The sequence below is a fragment of the Scyliorhinus torazame genome, chromosome 10 (genome assembly GCF_047496885.1).
Source record: "Scyliorhinus torazame isolate Kashiwa2021f chromosome 10, sScyTor2.1, whole genome shotgun sequence".
Classification (NCBI taxonomy): Eukaryota; Metazoa; Chordata; class Chondrichthyes; order Carcharhiniformes; family Scyliorhinidae; genus Scyliorhinus; species Scyliorhinus torazame.
In genome coordinates this window covers 256,125,063-256,145,755 of record NC_092716.1, presented here as the reverse complement: position 1 = coordinate 256,145,755, position 20,693 = coordinate 256,125,063, and the positions used below count along the sequence as shown (strand labels likewise).

At 47.0% G+C, this 20,693-nt stretch overlaps 1 protein-coding gene across 12 annotated transcripts in view; it reads left to right on the top strand.

The window, feature by feature from the left end:
- Nucleotides 1-20,693, top strand: part of nav2a (neuron navigator 2a) — a 1,224,858-nt gene that overhangs the window by 980,794 nt on the left and 223,371 nt on the right. For all 12 annotated transcript variants that reach the window (XM_072466710.1, XM_072466713.1, XM_072466705.1 and 9 more), the window contains one exon: nucleotides 4,167-4,289. In XM_072466710.1, the coding sequence (XP_072322811.1) occupies nucleotides 4,167-4,289 (123 nt within the window). The remainder of the gene's footprint in view (nucleotides 1-4,166; nucleotides 4,290-20,693) is intronic.

The window sequence follows — 20,693 nt, the reverse complement described above, 5'->3', positions numbered from 1 at the left end:
TCACTTGGCTCTGCTCCCAGTCGAATTTTGTCAGTTCCTCCCTCATGCCACTGTAGTTACCTTTATTTAACTGTAACACCTTTACATCTCATTCTACCTTCTTTCTTTCAAATTGCGACTGAATTCTACCATATTATGATCACTGTCTCCTAAGTGTTCCCTTACTTTAAGATCTTTTATCAAGTCTGACTCATTACATAACACTAAGTCCAGAATGGCCTGTTCCCTCATGGGCACCATCACAAGCTGTTCCAAAAAGCCCTCCTTTAAACATTCAATGAATTCCCTTTCTTTGAGTCCACTGGCAACATTATTTACCCAGTCCACCTGCATATTGAAGTACCCCATGATCACTGTGACCTTGCCTTTCTGACATGCCCTTTCTATTTCGTGGTGCATTTTGTGCCCCTGGTCCTGACCACTGTTAGGAGGCCTGTACATAACTCCCATTATGTTTTTTTTGCCTTTGTGGTTCCTCAACTTTACCCACACAGACTCCACATCATCTGACCCTATGTTGTTTAGTGCTATTGATTTAATTTCATTCCTAATTAACAAGGCAACCCCGCCCCCTCTGCCCACCTCTCTGTCTTTTCGATAGGTTGTGAATCCCTGGATGTTTAAATGCCAGTCCTGAACCCCCTACAACCACGTCTCTGTGATGCCTACCACATCATACCTGCCAGTCACAATCTGGGCCACAAGCTCATCTACCTTGTTCCGTACACTGCGCGCATTTAAAATAGCACCTTTAATTCTCTATTGACCGTCCCTTTTTGTTTTCTTAGTGTGGTGGACCTTGGTTTACTGAGCCTTTCCATACACTGTGTCATATTTTGTGAGATGGGGACTATCGTAACCTCTCCTGAGTTCTGTCTTTTCGTGCTTTTTTGTATTCCTAAGCAGCTACGCTTCCCACTGATTACTACACCTCTTGGTTCCCTGACTTTCCCTTCGCCCCCTCAATCTCTAGTTTAAAGTCCTATTGACCACCCTATTTACTCTTTTTGCCAGAACACTGGTCCCAGCTCGGTTCAGGTGGAGCCCATCCCAACGGTATAGGTCCAGCCTGTCCCAAAACTGATGCCAGTGTCCCATGAAAAAGAACCCCTCTTTCCCACATCACTCTTTCAGCCACGTGTTAACTTCCCTTATTCTTGCCTCCCTAGGCCAATTTGCACGTGGCTCGGGCAGTAATCCGGAGATTATGACCCTTGAGGACCTGTTTTCTAATTTGAATCCTAGCTCTTTATAATCTCTAAACGGGTCCTCTTTCCTAGACTTGCCTATGTTGTTGGTACCGACATGGACCACAACAACTGGATCCTCCCTCTCCAGTATCCTTTCAAGCTGGTCAGAGATGTCCCGCACCCTAGCACCAGGCAGGCAACATATCATGCCTCTCTAATTAATTAATTTATCCTGCTCACAAAGGATACTATCTGTCCCCCTGATAATAGAATCCCCTACAACTACAACTTGCCTATTTACTCCCTCCCCTTGAATGGCCTGCTGAACCATGGTGCCTTGGTCAGCTGACTCATCCTTCCTGCAGCCCTGTTCGCCATCCACACAGGGAGCAAGTGCCTCGTACCTGTTGGACAGGGTCAAGGGCTGAGACTCCTGAGTTCCTGACTGCTGGTTCCCTTTACCTGCCTGACTTGCAGTCACACCCTGCTGTCCCTGGCCACTGGCAGGATTTAAACTACTTACTCTGACAGGTGTGACTGCCTCCTGAAACACAGTGTCCAGGTAAGTCTCCCCCTCCCGGATGTGCCTCAATGTTTGAAGCTCAGACTCCAGCTCATCAACTCTGAGCCGGAGCACTTCGAGCAGCCAACACTTACTGCAGACGTGGTCGCTGCAGCTCCCAATGGGATCTGCCAGCTCCCACATCAAGCAGCTCAAGCACATCACCTGACCAGCCATCTCTAATTAATTAATTAGTTTAATTTAAGTTTACGATAACATTTGGGATTTGCAACCTGTGTTCTGCTCTGTACATATCGGTAAATTAAGATGATCCCTCCTCCATTTTGACAAAAATGATACTCTAGCCCCAATTTTGCCTGGGTGTAGGTGGGGGTGAGGCGGTCAAGGCGGGCATCTGTCTCGCTGAAGTGAGGCCTGGATCGTTTTGACACCCGGAGGTTTGGTGGCTACTATTTCTCCTACGAAATTACACATTTAGAAAAAAAAAATTTAGAGTACCCAATTCATTTTTTTCAATTAAAGGGGCAATTTAACGTGGCCAATCCACCTACCCTGCACATCTTTGGGTTGTGGGGGTGAAATCCACGCAAGCACGGGGAGAATGTGCAAACTCCACACGGACAGTGACCCAGAGTTGGGATTGAACCTGGGACCTCGACGCCGTGAGACAGTAGTGCTAACCACTGCACCACCGTGCTGCCCCACAAAATTACTCATGGCACTCCATCTCTAACACCAAGAGAAATCCAAACAGTTTACTAGTTTTACTAAGGTCCTCACAAAGCCTGTTTCCAGCACTTAAGTATTGCAAAGTGTAAAATTGTTAAGCCATTGCAAAGCCGAGTTTTACATCTCTTGGTGCTTTAATGCAATACAATGGGAGGAGGTGGTGAAAGTATCCCAACAAGAGCAATATAAAAACAACACATGGCCAAGTTACTGCTCTGGTGGAATTCACACCCATTCCCATGAACATCTTGCACTGGCAGATCTGAGAGAACTTTGGCTTTGTTGTTCTGTAAATAACTGGTGATTGTAGAACTGAGAGTATATTATGTGGCTTACTCCATGTTTAGTGTGCCAGTTGTGGGGGGAAGCTCGCAAATGAGACAGATGTTTTTGATGTTGATTGCCTCAGAACATCTCCTAAATGCAATAAAGAGTTGTTGATTAGATTGTTTGCAATTAGATTTTTTTGTTAAGGCATGGAGTGGGTTCATAGGTAAGGATAGAAGATGGAGATTGACAAAGAAAGTTATGGGGGAGGGATACAGGTATTAAAAACTCTGATCAAGGTGTCGTAGCCGGTAACCAGAAAAAAGGAGCAGAGGGGAATGGTAAATGAGTTGTGATTGCTGAAAGCAGAACTTTGGAAAAAGACTAGGGGCTGGATTCTCTGCCCCGCCACATTTCTGCCTCGACCCGCCGGCGGGAGTCTCCGTAACACCGGCCGGTCAATGGGGTTTCCCATTGTGGGGCAGCCCCACGCCGTTGGCAAACTCCCGGGCTGCCGGCAAAACGGAGCATCCTGCCGACGGAGAATCTCACCCTCGGTGTGAGAAACTGAGAAAGGTGGATGATTCAGTGAGAGAAAGCAGTCAAGCTACGGATGTCAACTCAAGTACTCGCAGATCTAGGTTGAGAGGCGGTAGATTGAAAATTGAGATGAGGAGGAACTACTTCTGAATTTGTGGAACTCGCTGCCCCATAGTGTGGTGGGGTCCAAATCATTAAATGGTTTCAAGAAGGAGATAGATACATTTCTGACAATAAAAACGGTTAAAGGGCTATGGAGAACAGGCTGGGAGGTGGATTTGAGACCAGGAAGAGATCAGCCATGATCTGATTCAATGGCGGAGCAGGCTCGAAGGGCTGAATTGCCAGTTCTGCTCCTAATTCCTCTGTTCCTATGTAAAGCAACTATGGTAATGCATTCAGAATTTAAAATCTGTTGAGGTTGGTAGATATAAATAACAGATAAACAGATAGAGACGCAAAGGTCAATTCTATCCATGTTGTGCTGCTAACCTGTACATAGAGTAGCTTTCTTTGCTGTACTTCTATTTCTCATGTGGTGTTCAGCTTGTTTCCTAGTAGCATATTGAAGTGAAGATTTAATACATTTTTAAAGCTGTAAAGAGCACGTGGTTGAAATTTGAGGTCTTGCTGTTGCTTCCTTGTAATAGCTCGTGTAACTAGGGCATACTGGTGACAGCATGCTTTTGGCGAGAAATATATTTTCTCCATAGAATTCCATCGGAAGTGTTGCAGTCCTATTTCAGAAGAAAGCAGCACCCGATGTGTTCCGTATCGCATTGAAATAAAAAGGAATGTGGAGACCTGCCAATTAATGCCACAGCATGCCAAGATCCTATTCCAGAGGACTGGGCTGGCTGCACTGATCTGTTGTCGTTTATCACAGCTGAAAGCAGTATATTTCCTCTCTGTTCCAGATACATGACGGACGGTGGCTTGGGGCTTTATACTCGGCGACTTAACCGCTTGCCCGATGGGATGGCAGCCGTGCGAGAGAATGTCCAGCGTAACACATCTGTGGGCCTGGGCGATGCAGACAGGTAGGAATCTTGTTATTTAAAGAAAAGGAGAGGCTCTACACAGCTGCAGAGGTCACCTAAGAGGCTGCACTTCTTGATTTGAAATGTGACAAGTTGAGAATAGCACAGCAGAGCACTGTTCCTAATCTCGTCGAAGCAAAGAAGTTTGTTGTGGCCGCTTTGTCTTTCATTTGTTGCGTTCTCTTTTACTGCGCCTTGCTCTGTTCCGCGATTGAGTAAATGGATTTTAATTGCTTTCATCCTGCATATGGATCAAAGACAGTTGTTGCAAATGGAGTTAAGGTTCAGATGAACTGTTACAAATTTGAGTGTCGGAACGGACTAGAGGGGCTGAGTGGCCCACTTCTGTGTGTTCCTCTGTCGCCCAGTTCTCAGTAAAATGACCGAAATCTGCTTCGGTCCAAATAGTGCGTTTGGGCTGTGTGTGAACCAGCTGTACAGTGGACATGCACAGACCTGCTGTGAATGTTTGGCCATTGCTCGTGCACAATGCCTTAGTGTGATGTCACCAGCCAAGAGTCATGTCATGATGCCCAAAACATTCAGAGTTCAGGTCATTGTTCCACTTTGACAAATATGCAGTCACTGAGGACAGTGTATTTATTGGGTCATAAAGATAGGTGTTAGTACGGAAAGCCTAAATTCAAAGTGAGCCTTAACTGATCCAGTGAATTTGTCTTTCACTTGAGACTTGAAGGTTGAGAGCTTGTAGCAAAATAATAATATAAAGACAGCTTAGAAAATGAATTTTAAAGGATATAATTTGCCAAGAGTTGTTTATACACACAGGGAACAAGCTATTGGGACTATGTTGAAGAAAAAGACCATTTATTTGAGGCCCTTTTTCCTTCAATGCAATGTAGGATATTGCATGCTTTTCTTGTTGAAAGTATTATTTAAAAATATTGTTGTTTCAAACAAAGCAAAAATCTTTCAAAGTCAGTATTGTTAAAGTTAATGTCTACTTGCTGATACACATCAGCTTACTTCACAAAAGTGCATTGTACCATACGAAATGACCTTTACTGCGTGCCGTGGAAATTTCAATATTTAGCTTGTATTCAAATTGCGAATGGACTGAGTTTGCAACATTCCTCCCACCCCCTCATCGGCGACCAGTTTTGAATAATGCAATCAGCTCTTCTATGTGTCAATTATCTTTTCAACGATGCACTAGAATTCAACACCTTGACCTGGAAAGTCAGACTGATTGAAGTAAATATTGGAGCCCCTTCTGCTATCTATTGCCAAAGTAAACAAAGGTCTATGGAGCTTAAACTGTTGCTTCAAATACTTACCAGTACAAATGGACAAGCTGACACAGGTGGACTGGTTTTAAAACAAATCTTCTGAACTTGCAAATAAATTAAACTGAATTTCTAGGTGAAGTACATTTGTTCTGAATGAAGTCATACCTGACCCGATCTTCCAGTTTGAACCTCTTGTGCATCTCTGATTTTGATCACTGCATCAACCCTAAAGTTCCCTCCCTAAAAGTCTCTGACTTGTCCATCCAACACTCCTCTTTTAAACTTTCCTCTTTGACTTTTGCTCATCTGTCCTAATATCTCCTGTGTGGCCTGGTGTCTAAATTTCTTTTATAGCGCTTCTCTGAAGCACCTTGGGATGTTAAAGGTGCTACGTAAGTATAAATTGTTGTTGTTTTAGTGCTTCCTTTACCTTGTTTTCATTTCATGTGAGGTATTAAAATGTAAGTGTAACCAGACTGAGAAGCCCCACTCCTGGTGCGCACCAGGCAATAAAGATTTACAAGATGATTTGATCCCCAGGGAAAGCTGCTGAGGGCACAGAAGCAATGTATTGGGATGGAGCGAAGAAGGAGGGAGCTTGAAGAATTATCAACCCATCTCCATGAACTCAAGTTCTCAATTCTATTTAACCTCCACTAGGAACTGGGAGATCAATGTGTGAGATTTCAGCAGGAGGTGCATTGAACTGAACAATACTGAAGCCCAGAGAGTAATGGGCAAAACTCGCTTTCGACCACCGCTGAAATGTCTTTGTTCCAGATTTCACAATGGCAGAAAAAAACAATGACTGGTGACCGACCCTCGTCACGGTTACCATCCCCACCAATGCCTGGCCTTCACTCATTCCGTGTTGGCTTTGTTTGTTAATTTATTAACATAGGTTTTCAAAAAAGACATGGGTTCAACATTGTGAGCAAAGGCACCAAGGTAGTACATGCTACTATAACCTACAGGAAGCACCCCTTACAGTTCATAAAAGGCCATGGGTTCACAATCAGGCATGACGACTCCAAACATTAATTGAGGATTCTATGCTAGATCCAAATTGGATGGATATGTACGTGACCAGGTATTCTGGCAACACAGGAAACCTATTAGAATAGCATTTTTTGTCTTGTGACTGAATTGCCATGTATCTGATGCTACATGTGGAGGAGGTTTATTTCAAATTAGTTTTTTAGGTGCAATTCTCCGATCATACTGTAAACAAAAAAGCATCTCGCCGTGGCGCAGTGTGGGCATTAGAAGCTGGGAGACCCCACTCCCGGAATCCACCCGGCTCACAACACCTCATGAGAGGCAACGCAATCTTACGAGACGTTGCAAAGTGAATCCCACGGGATCACTTTTTGACAAATCTGCATATTAGAGCGAGGCAGTAAGCCTTACTCTAATGTGCAGATTCCCGAGGTACCTGAGGCTTTGGGATTCAATCCCTTCCCCTCGGGCACCTCAGGCGGGCACCATTTGACACTGATCCCCACACACTGGGAGCAGGCAGAACGGCATTTGTGGGGATCTCCAAGGGAATTGGAGGCCCCAACCTGCATGCCCTTTTGGCAGGCTCGTGCTCTGGCACTGCTGGTGCCAGCTTAGCATCTTGGCTGTACCAGCATGGCACCCTGGCAGTGCCACCTGACTACCAGCTTGGCACTGCCCAGCTGGTGCTGGCAGGGCCACAGCCAGTGTGGCAGGTTGCCACTGCCAAGGTGCCAAGCTGCCATTTTCTGCACGAGCGCAATCGGGCTTGCCTGGCATGGGTATTGCTGGGGGACCCTCCCATATTGCATTCAGGCTGGGGCGATTCTATTGGGGGCCCGTGAGATTAGGTTTCCATTTAAAAATGGCATCCCGATCTCTCGCTACAACGGGGAGTTCCGGCGAGCGGAGTTCCCCACTGTACAAAACGGGGCTATGTGCGGCCTCAGCCACACGTGCCCTTCAGGCCCCTTTTTCAAAGCGACTCACATTCAATAGCCATGCATTTCTCGTCACTGCGAGTGCTCGGAAACACGCGGCTAAACGCGCTCACTCGGGGACTTAGTTCCCTTTTGGGAGAATCGTGCCCTTTGTCTTTTTTTGGAGAGGGAATCTCTTCTTTACAGATTATTTCTGTGATGGTGGTTGAAATGGTGAAGGTTTGAAGGAGACATGAGCACAGATTTCACCACGATGATTTCCCTCATGGTCAAAGAACCTTTTGACACACGGAGAATGGCTTCTTCAATGCAGTGACAAGGGCTGCAGAAACTGGATTACAATCCAGTCAGAGTCAGGAGTAAATTAGCGGTGGTGGCAAAAAGACTAACTCCCTGAACATAGAACATACAGTGCAGAAGGAGGCCATTCGGCCCATCGAGTATGCACCAACCCACTTAAGCCCTCACTTCCACCCTATCCCAATAACCCCTCCTAACCCCTAACCTTTTTGGTCACTAAGGGCAATTTATCATGGCAAATCCATCTCTGTCATGGATTTTTATTTTTTAATTAAGCATTCAAACTGGCAATAAATAATAATTCTTCAAGCAAATGTTTTATTCATGCACATATTCCCAAACTGATGTAGTCATTAACTCACCTCAGCGTGAAGTTTAGCTGTAGATAACCTCAAGTTGTCAGTGACATTTTGAAACGAAAGGATTATTGAAGAAACTAGAATCCATCCGAGTTGTAAATTAATGAGATCATGGTGAAATGTAATAACTTCTTAGAAGCTTTGAAAAGGAACCTTACACACAGTTTCTCAGTATTTGAAGTACAAATTCTGAAAATGGCCCCATTTAGATTTTTGATGTAGCATGTTCTTTCTCATAGTTTCTTTAATCTCATCATCCTAATGTGAACCACATTATAATTTCTGAAGGATGTCACTGAGAATTAAACATATTGGTCTTGGATAATCTTGAGTTGCTTTTAAATTGTGCCAAAACACGTACCCTTGCCATTAACTCCTGGTACACCCGTCTCCATTTCTGACTTCAACTCAAATAAACGTTAGTTCAGGTCAATGCCTTTGTAATTATGATCTCCATAACCACAGTCAAATAGCCATTCTTGAAGTATGAATGTGGATGCTGAGTGTCTGTTGTACATGTGTGTGTGTCTCTCTCAATCTTGTTCTCACACTGTGTCCCATTTTCCAACATTTGATCCATGGGGCGAAATTCTCCGGAAACGGCGCGATGTCCGCCGACTGGCGCCCAAAACGGCACCAATCAGACGGGCATCGCGCCGCCCCAAAGGTGCGGAATGTTCCGCATCTTTGGGGGCCGAGCCCCAACATTGAGGGGCTAGGCCGACGCCGGAGGAATTTCCGCCCCGCCAGCTGGCGGAAACGGCCTTTGTTGCCCCGCCAGCTGGCGCGGAAATGACATCTCCGGGCGGCGCATGCGCGGGAGCGTCAGCGGCCGCTGACAGTTTCCCACGCATGCGCAGTGGAGGGAGTCTCTTCTGCCTCCGCCATGGTGGAGACCGTGGCGGAGGCGGAAGGGAAAGAGTGCCCCCATGGCACACGCCCGTCCGCGGATCGGTGGGCCCCGATCGTGGGTCAGGCCACCGTGGGGGCACCCCCCGGGGTCAGATCGCCCCGCGTCCCCCCAGGACCCCGGAGCCTGCCCACGCCGCCTTGTCCCGCCGGTAAGGTAGGTGATTTAATTTACGCCGGCGGGACAGGCAATTTATCGGCGGGACTTCGGCCCATCCGGGCCGGAGAATCGAGCGGGGGGGCCCGCCAACCGGCGCGGCGCGATTCCCGCCCCCGCCGAATATTCGGTGCCGGAGACTTCGGCAACCGGCGGGGTCGGGATTCACGCCAGCCCCCGGCGATTTTCCAACCCGGCGCGGGAGTGGAGAATCTCGCCCAAGGTGTCCACATTGGACCCTCACTCTGGATTTATGTTATATTTACACCAAAACTGTAGCATTGGTGCAAAAAGCTACATTTGTAAAGTAAATGCCCCCTTACGAATATGTCAAAGCCTAACTCGCAAAAATGGAATTGCTAATCCCCTTTAATACTGCCGCCTGTAACTTTTCTGGTCGAATGTTCTGTAGCTGGTGGCCTGGGGAGCATTTTAAGCTGCTTGATTACATTGCAGAGCAGAGTGGTGTCAGGAAACTAAAGCATCAGCAGAATGAAATGCATACCTGCCCATAGCCTAAATTAAAAAGGGATTTGTCATGCTTTAACATTCATACTGTCACATATATGCATTTCAGTTTTTAGTTGCACATTGTGGACCTGGAACTGAAGTGATGAGGCTTTTAAAAAGAAAACTGGTTTTACTTAATCAGCTGGGGGCAGGAACTGCTCTTTGATCATTACACATGTGCCTGGTCCTGTTCTCACTTGATATGCATATTTGTGCTTCTAATAATGTTCGCTGAACTGTTGAGCCACTTTGCATCCCTTCACCTCACCCTGAGTCAGATCAATTCATTCAGAAAGATCTGTTTGTGAGCCTGAACCCTTCCAAGACTATAGTTTGGTCATCGCACCCGAAGCTGCTTTTAGAAACCGAACATTCAGAGGAACTTCCGCTGTTTGTTTTAAACCAAACAAACTGCTGTAATGTCTCTCGTCACATCATGGGCGGGATTTTCCGACTCTCCATGCCGGAATCGCGTCTGGCGCGGGAGTGGAGAGTAGCTGTTCACGCTGGAATTCCGGTGCGACGGCGCTTCCACGATTCTCCGCAGACCCATCAGGCGCGGGCGACGCGGCGCCGGTCAGGGGCCGTTGAAAGCGCCCCCCGCAGCGATTCTCCGCGCTCGACGGGCCGAGTGCCCTCCGAGTCCCGCCGGCATGGTTCACATGTGGTGCCATCGGCGTTCTGGCTGCGGGGGCTGCCCTGGTGGGGGAGCGGGGGGGGGGGGGACTCCGACTCCGGGGGGGGCCTCCACGGTGGCCAGGCCCGCGATCGGGGGCTACCAGGCCGTGCGGGTGTAACTGCAGGGCCCCGCCGGCAGCCGGAGCTGCGGGGCGCACGCCCTGCTAGCTCCCTTGAAAACGGAGAATCACCCCGGACCTTTGAGGAAAAAGTCCGGAGTGATTCTCGCCCGTTTTCCGGCGGGCGTGGGGACTTAGTCCCCAAAAAAGGGAGAATCTCGCCCCATAACTTTCAGACAAGCTCTAAACTGGTTTCATTAACGCTTTTGTAAACACCCACTAAAAACTTTGGGAAAAGGTGCAGAGGCAAGAGACAAAATCAGACTAGGAAAGCAAACGGATAATTTGTGCCATTACTGTGACCGCCTATTTCCACCTCCATAACATTGCCCAACTTCACCTTGTTTCAGTTCATCTGCGACTGAAACCCTCATTCATTCCTTTATTCTTTCTCGGATTGAGTATTCCGACACATTCCTGGCTGGCCTGCCACCATCCATTCTCCATAAACTGGAAGTCGCCCCAAACTCTGCTGCCCACATTTGAACTTGCAGCAAGTCCCGTTCTGCCATCACCCCTCTGCTTGCTGACCAGCACTGGTCCAACAACAGCAGGATCTTAAAAATCTCCTTGTTTTCACATCCTGCCATTGCCTGGCCGCTCCCTGTCTTCTCCAGTCCCTCAATCCTCTGAGATGTCTGCACTCCTCTAACTTCAGCTCTGGGCTCTTTTGTCTTCCCAGTTCTAATTTCTCCATCATTGGCGGCAGTTCCCTAGCAGCCAAGCACGAGAATTCACTGGACAGGTGGAAATCCAGATGGTCCTGTCCTTGTTATCCGTGGTCGTCTGAGAATCCAGACCAATAAAAGTATGGGCCTGCAAGGATTCTCTTTTTTGATTATAAATTTAGAGTACCCAATTCATTGTTTCCAATTAAGGGGCAATTTAGCGTGGCCAATCCACCTCGCCTGCACATCTTTGGGTCGTGGGGGCGAAACCCACGCAAACATGGGGAGAATGTGCTCCTGTTGGTGGCTCTTCTTTTTCTGTAGCTGGAAAAAAGGACAATTTTTTCTAAGAATACTGGGTCCTGGAAAACTGGGCTCAGGGACGTATGTGTCCAGAAGGAAATACAGCTTGAAGCAAGAAGACGTTGCGGGACCAGGTGCGCGAGAATGATCCAAATGGGCCGCCTGATGATGCCGTTGAAGAAATGCTTTTGCAGATTGCTGATGCTTTTGTTGCTGGTGTGGTGAGTGCTGCGTGTAACTGGCACGTCACCGCGGGTTAAACACGCTGGAAGTCAAGAATGTTCGACTGCACCTTGAGCGACGGTGGAATGTGTGGATGCCAGAATTTGGAGGCCATGTCTGAACCATGATGTCGATTTCCCCAACGCAGCCATCGAGAAACACCCCGCCAGTTGCTCCCAAAACACCCCGCCAGTCGCTCCCAAAATTACACTGAAGAGCCCGATTTAACTGAGAACTTTCTGTGTATCAATATGTATTTCGACAAAATTAAAATGGTGTGAAGAGTTTGAAGCCTCTCTTATCGATATGTTAATGATCGGCCTGATTTACACTTTTATTGGGGTTTCGGCACAACCGTTTTTTTCAAAGAGCATTTTTGAAGGAGATTTTCTTTCTCCACAGTTCCATACTTGCCATTGCTATTATATGGCTCATTGGGTGAGATCTTCCCGCTGTTCACATCAGTGGAATCTTCCAGTCCTGCCGCTGGCGCAACCCTGCCACGGGTACCTGGCTGCCGCCAAGAAGCACTCCAAGGAAGGCCAGAGAATCTCGCTCATTGTTGATACCAAGATGAATGGGCTTAGAAAGGAACGAGTTGGTTTTGAATTAGCATGGAGCGTATCCCGTACCAGCCTCCCCGAACAGGCGCTGGAATGTGGCGACTAGGGGCTTTTCACAGTAACTTCATTGAAGCCTACTTGTGACAATAAGCGATTTTCATTTCATTTCATGAGGACTCATGTAGAATGGCTAGAAGACATGTGATAGCATGGGAAACAGGAGGGGTCACAGGGAGCGGCTGGGGGGGGGCATGAGTTGTCATGTGGGTATGAGGGGCCATTGGGAGCGGATGAGAGTGTGTGAGGAATAGAGGGCTTAACTGCATTTATTACAGCTGGTCAGAAAGAACCAAGGTGCGCTTTCTGCCCAGCCCATCTTGGCACGCCCCACCCTCTTAGCCTCCCCGGATCTGTGTCCGACACCATCCTGCCGACCACAGTGCACAATTCAGTATACCTTCATCGAGATGGGAATGGGAGTCGGGATATTCCCCGAGTTGGGCTACCCACCTTGGTAGTGAAAATCCGGTGCTATGTTTAGAAAAACAAATGAATTACAGATAATATGAACAAATAACAATTATATTGATTTTTGGACACATTCATTGCGAAATCTAATTCCTTCACAATTGCTTTCTGTCTGTCGTCTGCTTCAGTCAGTCAAGTGAGTGTTATAACCTGCACTCACTCGCTGTGTAACTCTCTGTCTGCCTGGTCATTGGTGTGCTACTGGACTGTTCCTTTTAGTTTTCCTTCTCTTTCCTTTCCATAATGGACCGTCAGGATTCTAACTGAAAATGCAAGGGATTTCCATTTTCTTTTTCAGTCTGTTGCAGTATTATTCAAAGCCAAACTCCCATGACAAAATCTGTATGCTATTCCGAACTTCATTTTCATGTAACTGTTGCTGGCACCTTGCCTTCAGGTTCAGAAGGTCCTTCCGGGCCTTGATGTCTTTGGCTGCCTTCCGGGAAGCTGCCTCCGTGATGTGACTTCATGTTGTGCTCCGTGGCTGCCAGCAGGAGTTACGAGATGCTGTCAGATGCTCCCATCCAATTTTCAGGGACACCACTCAACCTCTGTTGATCCCATGTCGGATTAGGAGTGTAGAAAAACAACTGTCCTATTTAACACAGAGGGCCTGATCCTAACTCTGTGTAAGTGAATGAGGTTTGAGTGAGTGTTAAAACTCAAAGATGCAGTCTTCCAGCACCACTAGCTTTCAGGCTGCATGGGTCCGTGCGGCGGCCTGAATGATACTGTGCAGACGATGAACCATGCAGTGCAGAAAGAGGCTCTTCGGCCCATCAAGTCTGTGACGACCCTTCAAAAGAGCACCCTACCTGGGTCCAAACCCCATTCTAGCCCTGTATCCCCACCCAACCTTTGGACACTAAGGATCTATTTAGCATGGCCAATCCACCTAACCTTCACATCTTTGGATTGTGGGAGGAAACCGGAGCAGCCGGAGGAAACCCACGCAGACACGGGGAGAAAGTGCAAACTCCGCACAGACAGTCACCCGAGGCTGGCATCGAACCCAAGTCCCTGGCGCTGTGAAGCGACAGTGCTAACCAGTCATCGTGCAGCACTGTTGCGGTTTGCAAAATATTTTGAGGGACATGGCACCAAAAAAAAAGAGCCACTCATTAAACTACATTTTAAACGGAGTTTAGAACATCAAAGCTTCTCGGTGCTTCAGGGGGGAACATCGGTTTTGAAATTTTGAAAGCACATTTTGGACGAAAGATTTCTCTTGAAGGAAATTCGTTTGAAATAAGAGATTCAATTTGAAGTGGTCTCAAGCCAAACATGGGCAGAGCCAGTGTGTTCACTTTAGACAGTAGCTTTTGCAGTAAATTGTCTTCAGAAGGTTCCCTGAGGAGTTGCTTGTGATGATCATATTGTTCTTTGCTGCCAGAGATCATTACTTGCTACCAGATTCTGTGTCCTTTTTCACACATTTAACTCTATTAGCATAATATTCAGACCTTAGAAGTTGAAGTTACCCTCCAGCATCTCTGCAGTGTTACTACGATGGAATTAATTTAATGGTTGAGGGACAGGTTAATGGAAACATTGGAAATTCACAGCTGGGCTTTCCTTATTAAACCAGCGACAGAAGCCCTTCCTTTCCTACGAATAACTTTCTTTGTGTTTTTACCGTGTTGGTTCTTGGCTCAATTCCCCGAAATGACTGCCGCTGTTCTAATTTGTTCACTCATTATTTGTCGAATGTTGTTTTAAATCAGAGGGATTGCCAGTAAGTTAACTAAAACCGTTCTGTGCAAAATGCATTGTGCAGAATTTTAGTTGCTGAAATTAAACATTTGTGAAAATACAGCAAGTGCTTAAGGAAAAAAAAGGGCTAAATATCCCAAAGTTGCTGTACTGGATTGGTCCCGTTTGAAACAGCCAAGAAAAAGATATTTACAGTTGCAAATATGGGAACATGGGAGGCACGGTAGCGCAGTGGTTAGCACAGTTGCTTCACAGCTCCAAGGTCCCAGCTTCGATTCCTAGCTTGGGTCACTCTCTGTGCGGAGTCTGTGCGGATGTCTGCACGTTCTCCCCGTGCCTGCGTGGGTTTCCTCCCACAGTCCAAAGATCTGCAGGTTAGGTGGATTGGCCATGCTAAATTGCCCCTTAGTGTCCAAAACACTTAGGTGGGGTTGCTGGGTTACGGAGATAGGGTGGAGGTGTTTAGTTGGGGTGCTCTTTTCAAGGGCCGGTGCAGACTCAATGGGCCGAATGGCCTCCTTCTGCACTGTAAATTCTCTAGCAGCCCAAAGTCTGTTTCAGATAAATTCCTAGTAGCTTCAAAATCAACGAGTCTTAAAAATTGTACCATTAATAAGGTAACTAATTTAAAGATGTAAATGAAATATTACATTCTGAGATGAAGCTGTTGAGAAAAATGTCAAATCCACGTGCAGTTTTACCAGCTCTTGTGATGGCAGGTACAGAGAACAAAGAACAAAGAACAAAGAAATGTACAGCACAGGAACAGGCCCTTCGGCCCTCCAAGCCCGTGCCGACCATACTGCCCGACTAAACTACAATCTTCTACACTTCCTGGGTCCGTATCCTTCTATTCCCATCCTATTCATATATTTGTCAAGATGCCCCTTAAATGTCCCTATCGTCCCTGCTTCCACTCCCTCCTCCGGTAGCGAGTTCCAGGTACCCACTACCCTCTGCGTAAAAAACTTGCCTCGTACATCTACTCTAAACCTTGCCCCTCTCAACTTAAACCTATGCCCCCTAGTAATTGACCCCTCTACCCTGGGGAAAAGCCTCTGACTATCCACTCTGTCTATGCCCCTCATAATTTTGTATACCTCTATCAGGTCGCCCCTCAACCTCCTTCGTTCCAGTGAGAACAAACCGAGTTTATTCAACCGCTCCTCATAGCTTATGCCCTCCATACCAGGCAACATTCTGGTAAATCTCTTCTGCACCCTCTCTAAAGCCTCCACATCCTTCTGGTAGTGTGGCGACCAGAATTGAACACTATACTCCAAGTGTGGCCTAACTAAGGTTCTATACAGAGGTGGGGAGGCTGACAAAATGGCAGGAGCCCAAGCTGGGCTGGATCCCCGGGCATGTCCTGCAGCCGAGTGGAAGAACCTCTCTCAAAGTCTACAACACCCACTGAAGGCAGATCAAGATTCTTGAGTGGCTCAGCATTCTGGAGACTTCACTTGGCTGGGAGGACAATGCTTTCATACTTTGACTCCTCTGCTGAAGAGGAGATTGGTTCAGGAATTGGGATGTAGTCACATGGAGCAGCTGTGTAGTGGCCAGTGGAGCTCCAGCGAGTTGAGGAAATTATTGAATTTGGATTATGGGGACAAGCGGGCAGCATAATGGCTGCAGAAACCCAGGTATACCATCAGGGGCTGAACAAGCACCATGTCTGCAATGCATCTCTCCAGGAAGGTGTTGGCAAATTTGTGTGTAGTGCTGGAGCAGGAGTTGATGTCGATGGGCAGTGGTGGACACTCAATGCATTAGTATTAAAGGGGACATTGGCACTCAACCTTTCCACTTGTGGTTCATTCCATTGATCCTTTGGCGATCCTCTTGGACAGCAGTGCATCGCTGAATAAAGAAGGTGTTACGGACTCCAGAAGAAGAAGAAAATAAGTACTTACTTTTGAAACGGAGACCAGCCTCAGAGACTGGGAACTGCAAGTCCCAGCAGGCCTCCGCGTGTGCGCTGTTCCTGGAATGGTCACACATGCGCAGGTCGTTCCAGTTTGCGAGCTTCGGATTCTGGGTGGATGCTGGCTGGAGAATGGCTGCACAGACACAGTTGGGGGTATTCGCGTCTTCAGAACTGGAACCTGCCCTGTGCACATGCACAGTTTGCTTTTTTACTTTTCTCTAGAAGTTTAAAGGGAGCTCTGTACCTTCACAGAAGAAAAAACTAAGACAAAAGTGAAAGAGGGACAACAGAATATCAGATGACCCTGAAGAAAAACACCAGGCACACAGAAGGAGCAAAGCGGGAGCTGCAGAGAGCAAATTTCCCAGGAAAGCAGGAAAAAGTCCCAGAAACCAGACAAAAGCCCCAGGAAGTCACTTAAGTCCAGGAACAAGAACTGGAAACTGGAACATATCCTGTTCAGTGAAGTCAAGAGTGAGAAGCAGAGGCAAACTCCAGGTTTGAAGAGAGAAAGCTGCAGGAAGCACACTTAAAGCAAATAAGGCTTGCAAGAAACCAAAGGATCCAAGGAGACTGCCAAAGGCCTGTAACTCTTTACTATGGGCTGTGAAGCAGTGGTCTTCTGTTGGCACGGCTCAGTATCTGAGAGATTGCATTGAAGGTGAAGCTTGAATGCACGTGATGATCCAGGGGTGAGGAACATCAGAAGGAGAGGTTGAAACCCTGGTGCTCGATCCTTGGTGAAGACATCCAGGAGAAAGCTTTGTTGGAGGAGAAGTTTCCAAAGCGTGTTCTTCAAGAGCGGAGATTGGGGGGACAGCACGGTGGCGCAGTGGTTAGCAATGCTGCCTCGCGGCGCCGAGGTCCCGGGTTCGATCCCGGCTCTGGGTCACTTTTTGTGTGGAGTTTACACATTCTCCCCGTGGCTGCGTGGGTTTCACCCCCACACCCCAAAGATGTGCAGGTTAGGTGGATTGGCCACGCTAAATTGCCCCTTAATTGGAAAAAAAGAATTGGGAACTCAAAATTTTTTTTAAAAAGAAGAAAAAAAAGAGCGGAGATTGGAAACCCTTGTGTGAGAGACAGAGTCCAGTGAGATCAGTTCAGTCACAGAATCACAAGTTTCTTGCGAGGGGAGTTCATGAGAAATCTGTCGAAGTTGTTTTGGGTGACATCTGCCATTTGGTTTCAGGGTGTGGGTTATCTGGTCACATTTCGTTTATTGGTTTACATGGACTGTCTACTTAAAATACAAGGTAGATTTTATAACTAGTATTATCTTTACAAATCTGTATATGCCTATAAAAGATAGTTGTGGGTGAAGCAGTAGTATAATAAAGTTAACCTTTTTCGTTTAATAAATGCTTTATTATTTTATTGAAGGTTCATCAGCTGCTTCCTGTGACCCTGTTCAGTAGCTGCCCTCCACGTTTCTAAACAAAAAAATAAAAGTTAGGATCTATCAAGCCGGTTTCCACTCTGGGATCTGTCCTATCCAGTAGTAACATCAACTGGGATCTTAACCAGAGGTCCTGGATGCCATGTACCAATGGGTTACAGAATATATTAGGCTCAGAGCTTATCTGGCCAAGTTAGGCCGAGAGGGCAATCAACATTGGGGTGGTGGCTGGATTTTCCCAGGTGCAGAGGGTCATTAACTGTAACCACGTGGTCATCAAGGCTCCTTCAGAGCAAGCAAGTGCCTTTGTGAACAGGAATGAGATCCAGTCCCTGGAAGGCATCGGCGATCACTGTAAGTGGATTCTGCACGTGTGTGCAAATCTTCTAGGAAGCTACCATGATTCCAACATTCTTAGACCGTTGCAAATGCATCAATCCTTCAAGCCACCTGAATGTTTCTGTGGCTGGATCTTGGGAACAATGAATATCAAGTCATGTTATGGGCTGATCTCTATACACAACCCACCCACTGGCATGAGTTTCTACAACTGTTATCATATGACAACAAGGGTCACCATTGAGCAGGCTATCGACTTTCTGGAGATAAGTTTCAATGCTTTGATAGATCTTGGTGATCTCATCAATATGTCCCTTTAAGGGCATCCTGCATCATTGTTCTTTGCTGCGCTTTGCACAAGCCGACAAAACGGCGAAGAGTAGCACTGGAACTGGAGGAAGGCACTGAGTGAACCGCATCTTCAGCGGAGGAGGAAGATGAGCATGAGGTGTCTGTACAGCTGCCAGCGATGAAGATGGTGATATGGGGCCCAGCTCGCTGGGCAGTGACATGAGTGGTAGGGAGACGCGTGACTCTCTGATCAGCAGACACTTCCCATGAGGACAAGTGCAAGGAGCCACCAAACCAAGAAGTTATTTCCCAGATGTGGCCTTGCTAACATTTTAGGAGAGGCTCTTATCTCTCTGCACCCTCAACACTGCCTACCAAGGCCACCTGTCAATGCAGATATTCATGAGGCCCTCACTTTTACAGACTATCCATATTTTTGCTTCCACATCTGGTCACGATCAAATAGTGCACAAAAATAAATATAGGACTTGTTATACATTGAATGTCAAGACCGTTAACTCTCATTTAAACATTTAAGGCTTCTGCATTTAACAATGAATTATCACCCAGTGGCACCTCAAGTGCTAGTCATGCATTTCTAGTTGATGCGCTCCCTGGAATTGATGTGCGAGAGAACCTGCTGTCTTTCTTTCTGCAGTGCATTCTCTGGACTGTATTCTCTGGGTGCCTGAGCCCAATGTACTCAGGGTCACCTGTCTCTGAAGTCCCTGATTCAAAGGGTGTGAGAATGTGTCTTCAGCGATTGAAGTGGCTTGAGAGGAGCCTGTCTTCAGCCTGCCCCTATCCTTCTCTTTTTGTCCACATGTACTCCCATGGTTTTTAAAAATTCATTCTTGGGATGTGTGGGCGTCGCTGGCTGGGCCAGCATTTGTTGCCCACTGACTGGGGGCAGTTAAGAGTCAACCGCATCGCTGGATCTAGAGTCACATGTAGGCCAGACCGGGTAAGGACGGCAGATTTCCTTCCCTGAAGGACATCAGTGAACCAGATGAGTTTTCAGACAATCGACAATGGTTTCCTAGACTTTTAATCCAGATTTTTATTGAATTCAAATTTCACCATCCTGTGGTGGGATTCGAACTCAGGACCTCAGAGCATTACTCTGGGTCACTAGTCCACTAGGCCACCACATCCTGGCAATAGAATGATGCTAACCTCAACTCAGTAACATGTTCCTGCTTTCCCTCCATATTCTTCGATCCCTTTAACCCCAAGAACTATATGTACCTGTTTATTGAAAACATTCAAACATGTTTTGGCCTGAACTACTTTCTGTAGTAGCGAATTCCACAAGTTCACCACTCACTGGATTAAGACATTTCTCCTCATCTCTGTCCTAAATGGTCTACCCCGTATCCTTAGACTGTGACCCCTTGTTCTGGACACACCCACCATCGGGAGCATCATTCCTTCACCTACCTTGTCTAGTCTTGTTAGAATTTTATAGGTTTCTAGGAGATCCCCCTCATTCTTCTAAACTCCAGCAGCAAACATAATCCTAACCGACTCAATCTCTCCTCATACACCAATCCCACCATCCCAGGAATCAGTCTGGTAAACCTTCGCTGCACTCCCTCTGTAGCAAGAACATCATTCCTCAGATAAGGAGACCAAAACTGCACACAATATTCCAGGTGTGGTCTCCCCAAGGTCCTGTATAATTGAAGAAAGACATCCCTGCTCCTGTACTCGAATCCTCGTGCTATGAAGACCAACAATCATCCTTGGAGTATTGGCCAATGCTGCCGCAAATTTCTTGTAGAAGTCCACCGCGAACCCTTCCAGTCCCGGTGTCTTCCCTGACTACATGGAACTAATGCATAGTCTTCCCTGACTACATGGAATCTCTTCCTGTCCTAGCGGTGCTTCCAGTCTCAGTCTCCTGTTTTTCCCACAACTGAAATATACATTCCATTGAGGAACTGTTTAATCTTCTAGTCCCCCTCCGGGGGCTCGGAGGGACCAGTGATGATGGATGTGGAGAGGTCCGGTGGCCGTCGGGGGGAGGGTGGGGGGGGGGGGGGCTGTCTCTTTAAAGGGGATCTCTGTGGAGTTGGACTTTCTGGCGACTTTAGGCTCGCCCATGAAGAATGAAGGTGCAAACCACGCCCCCTGCTTTTTTTGGATAAATTGTCCGACGATCTGGAGTAAACCTGGCTGTTTCTCTGGGGAGAACCATGCTGCTGTTCACTCAGAACCTGGCAC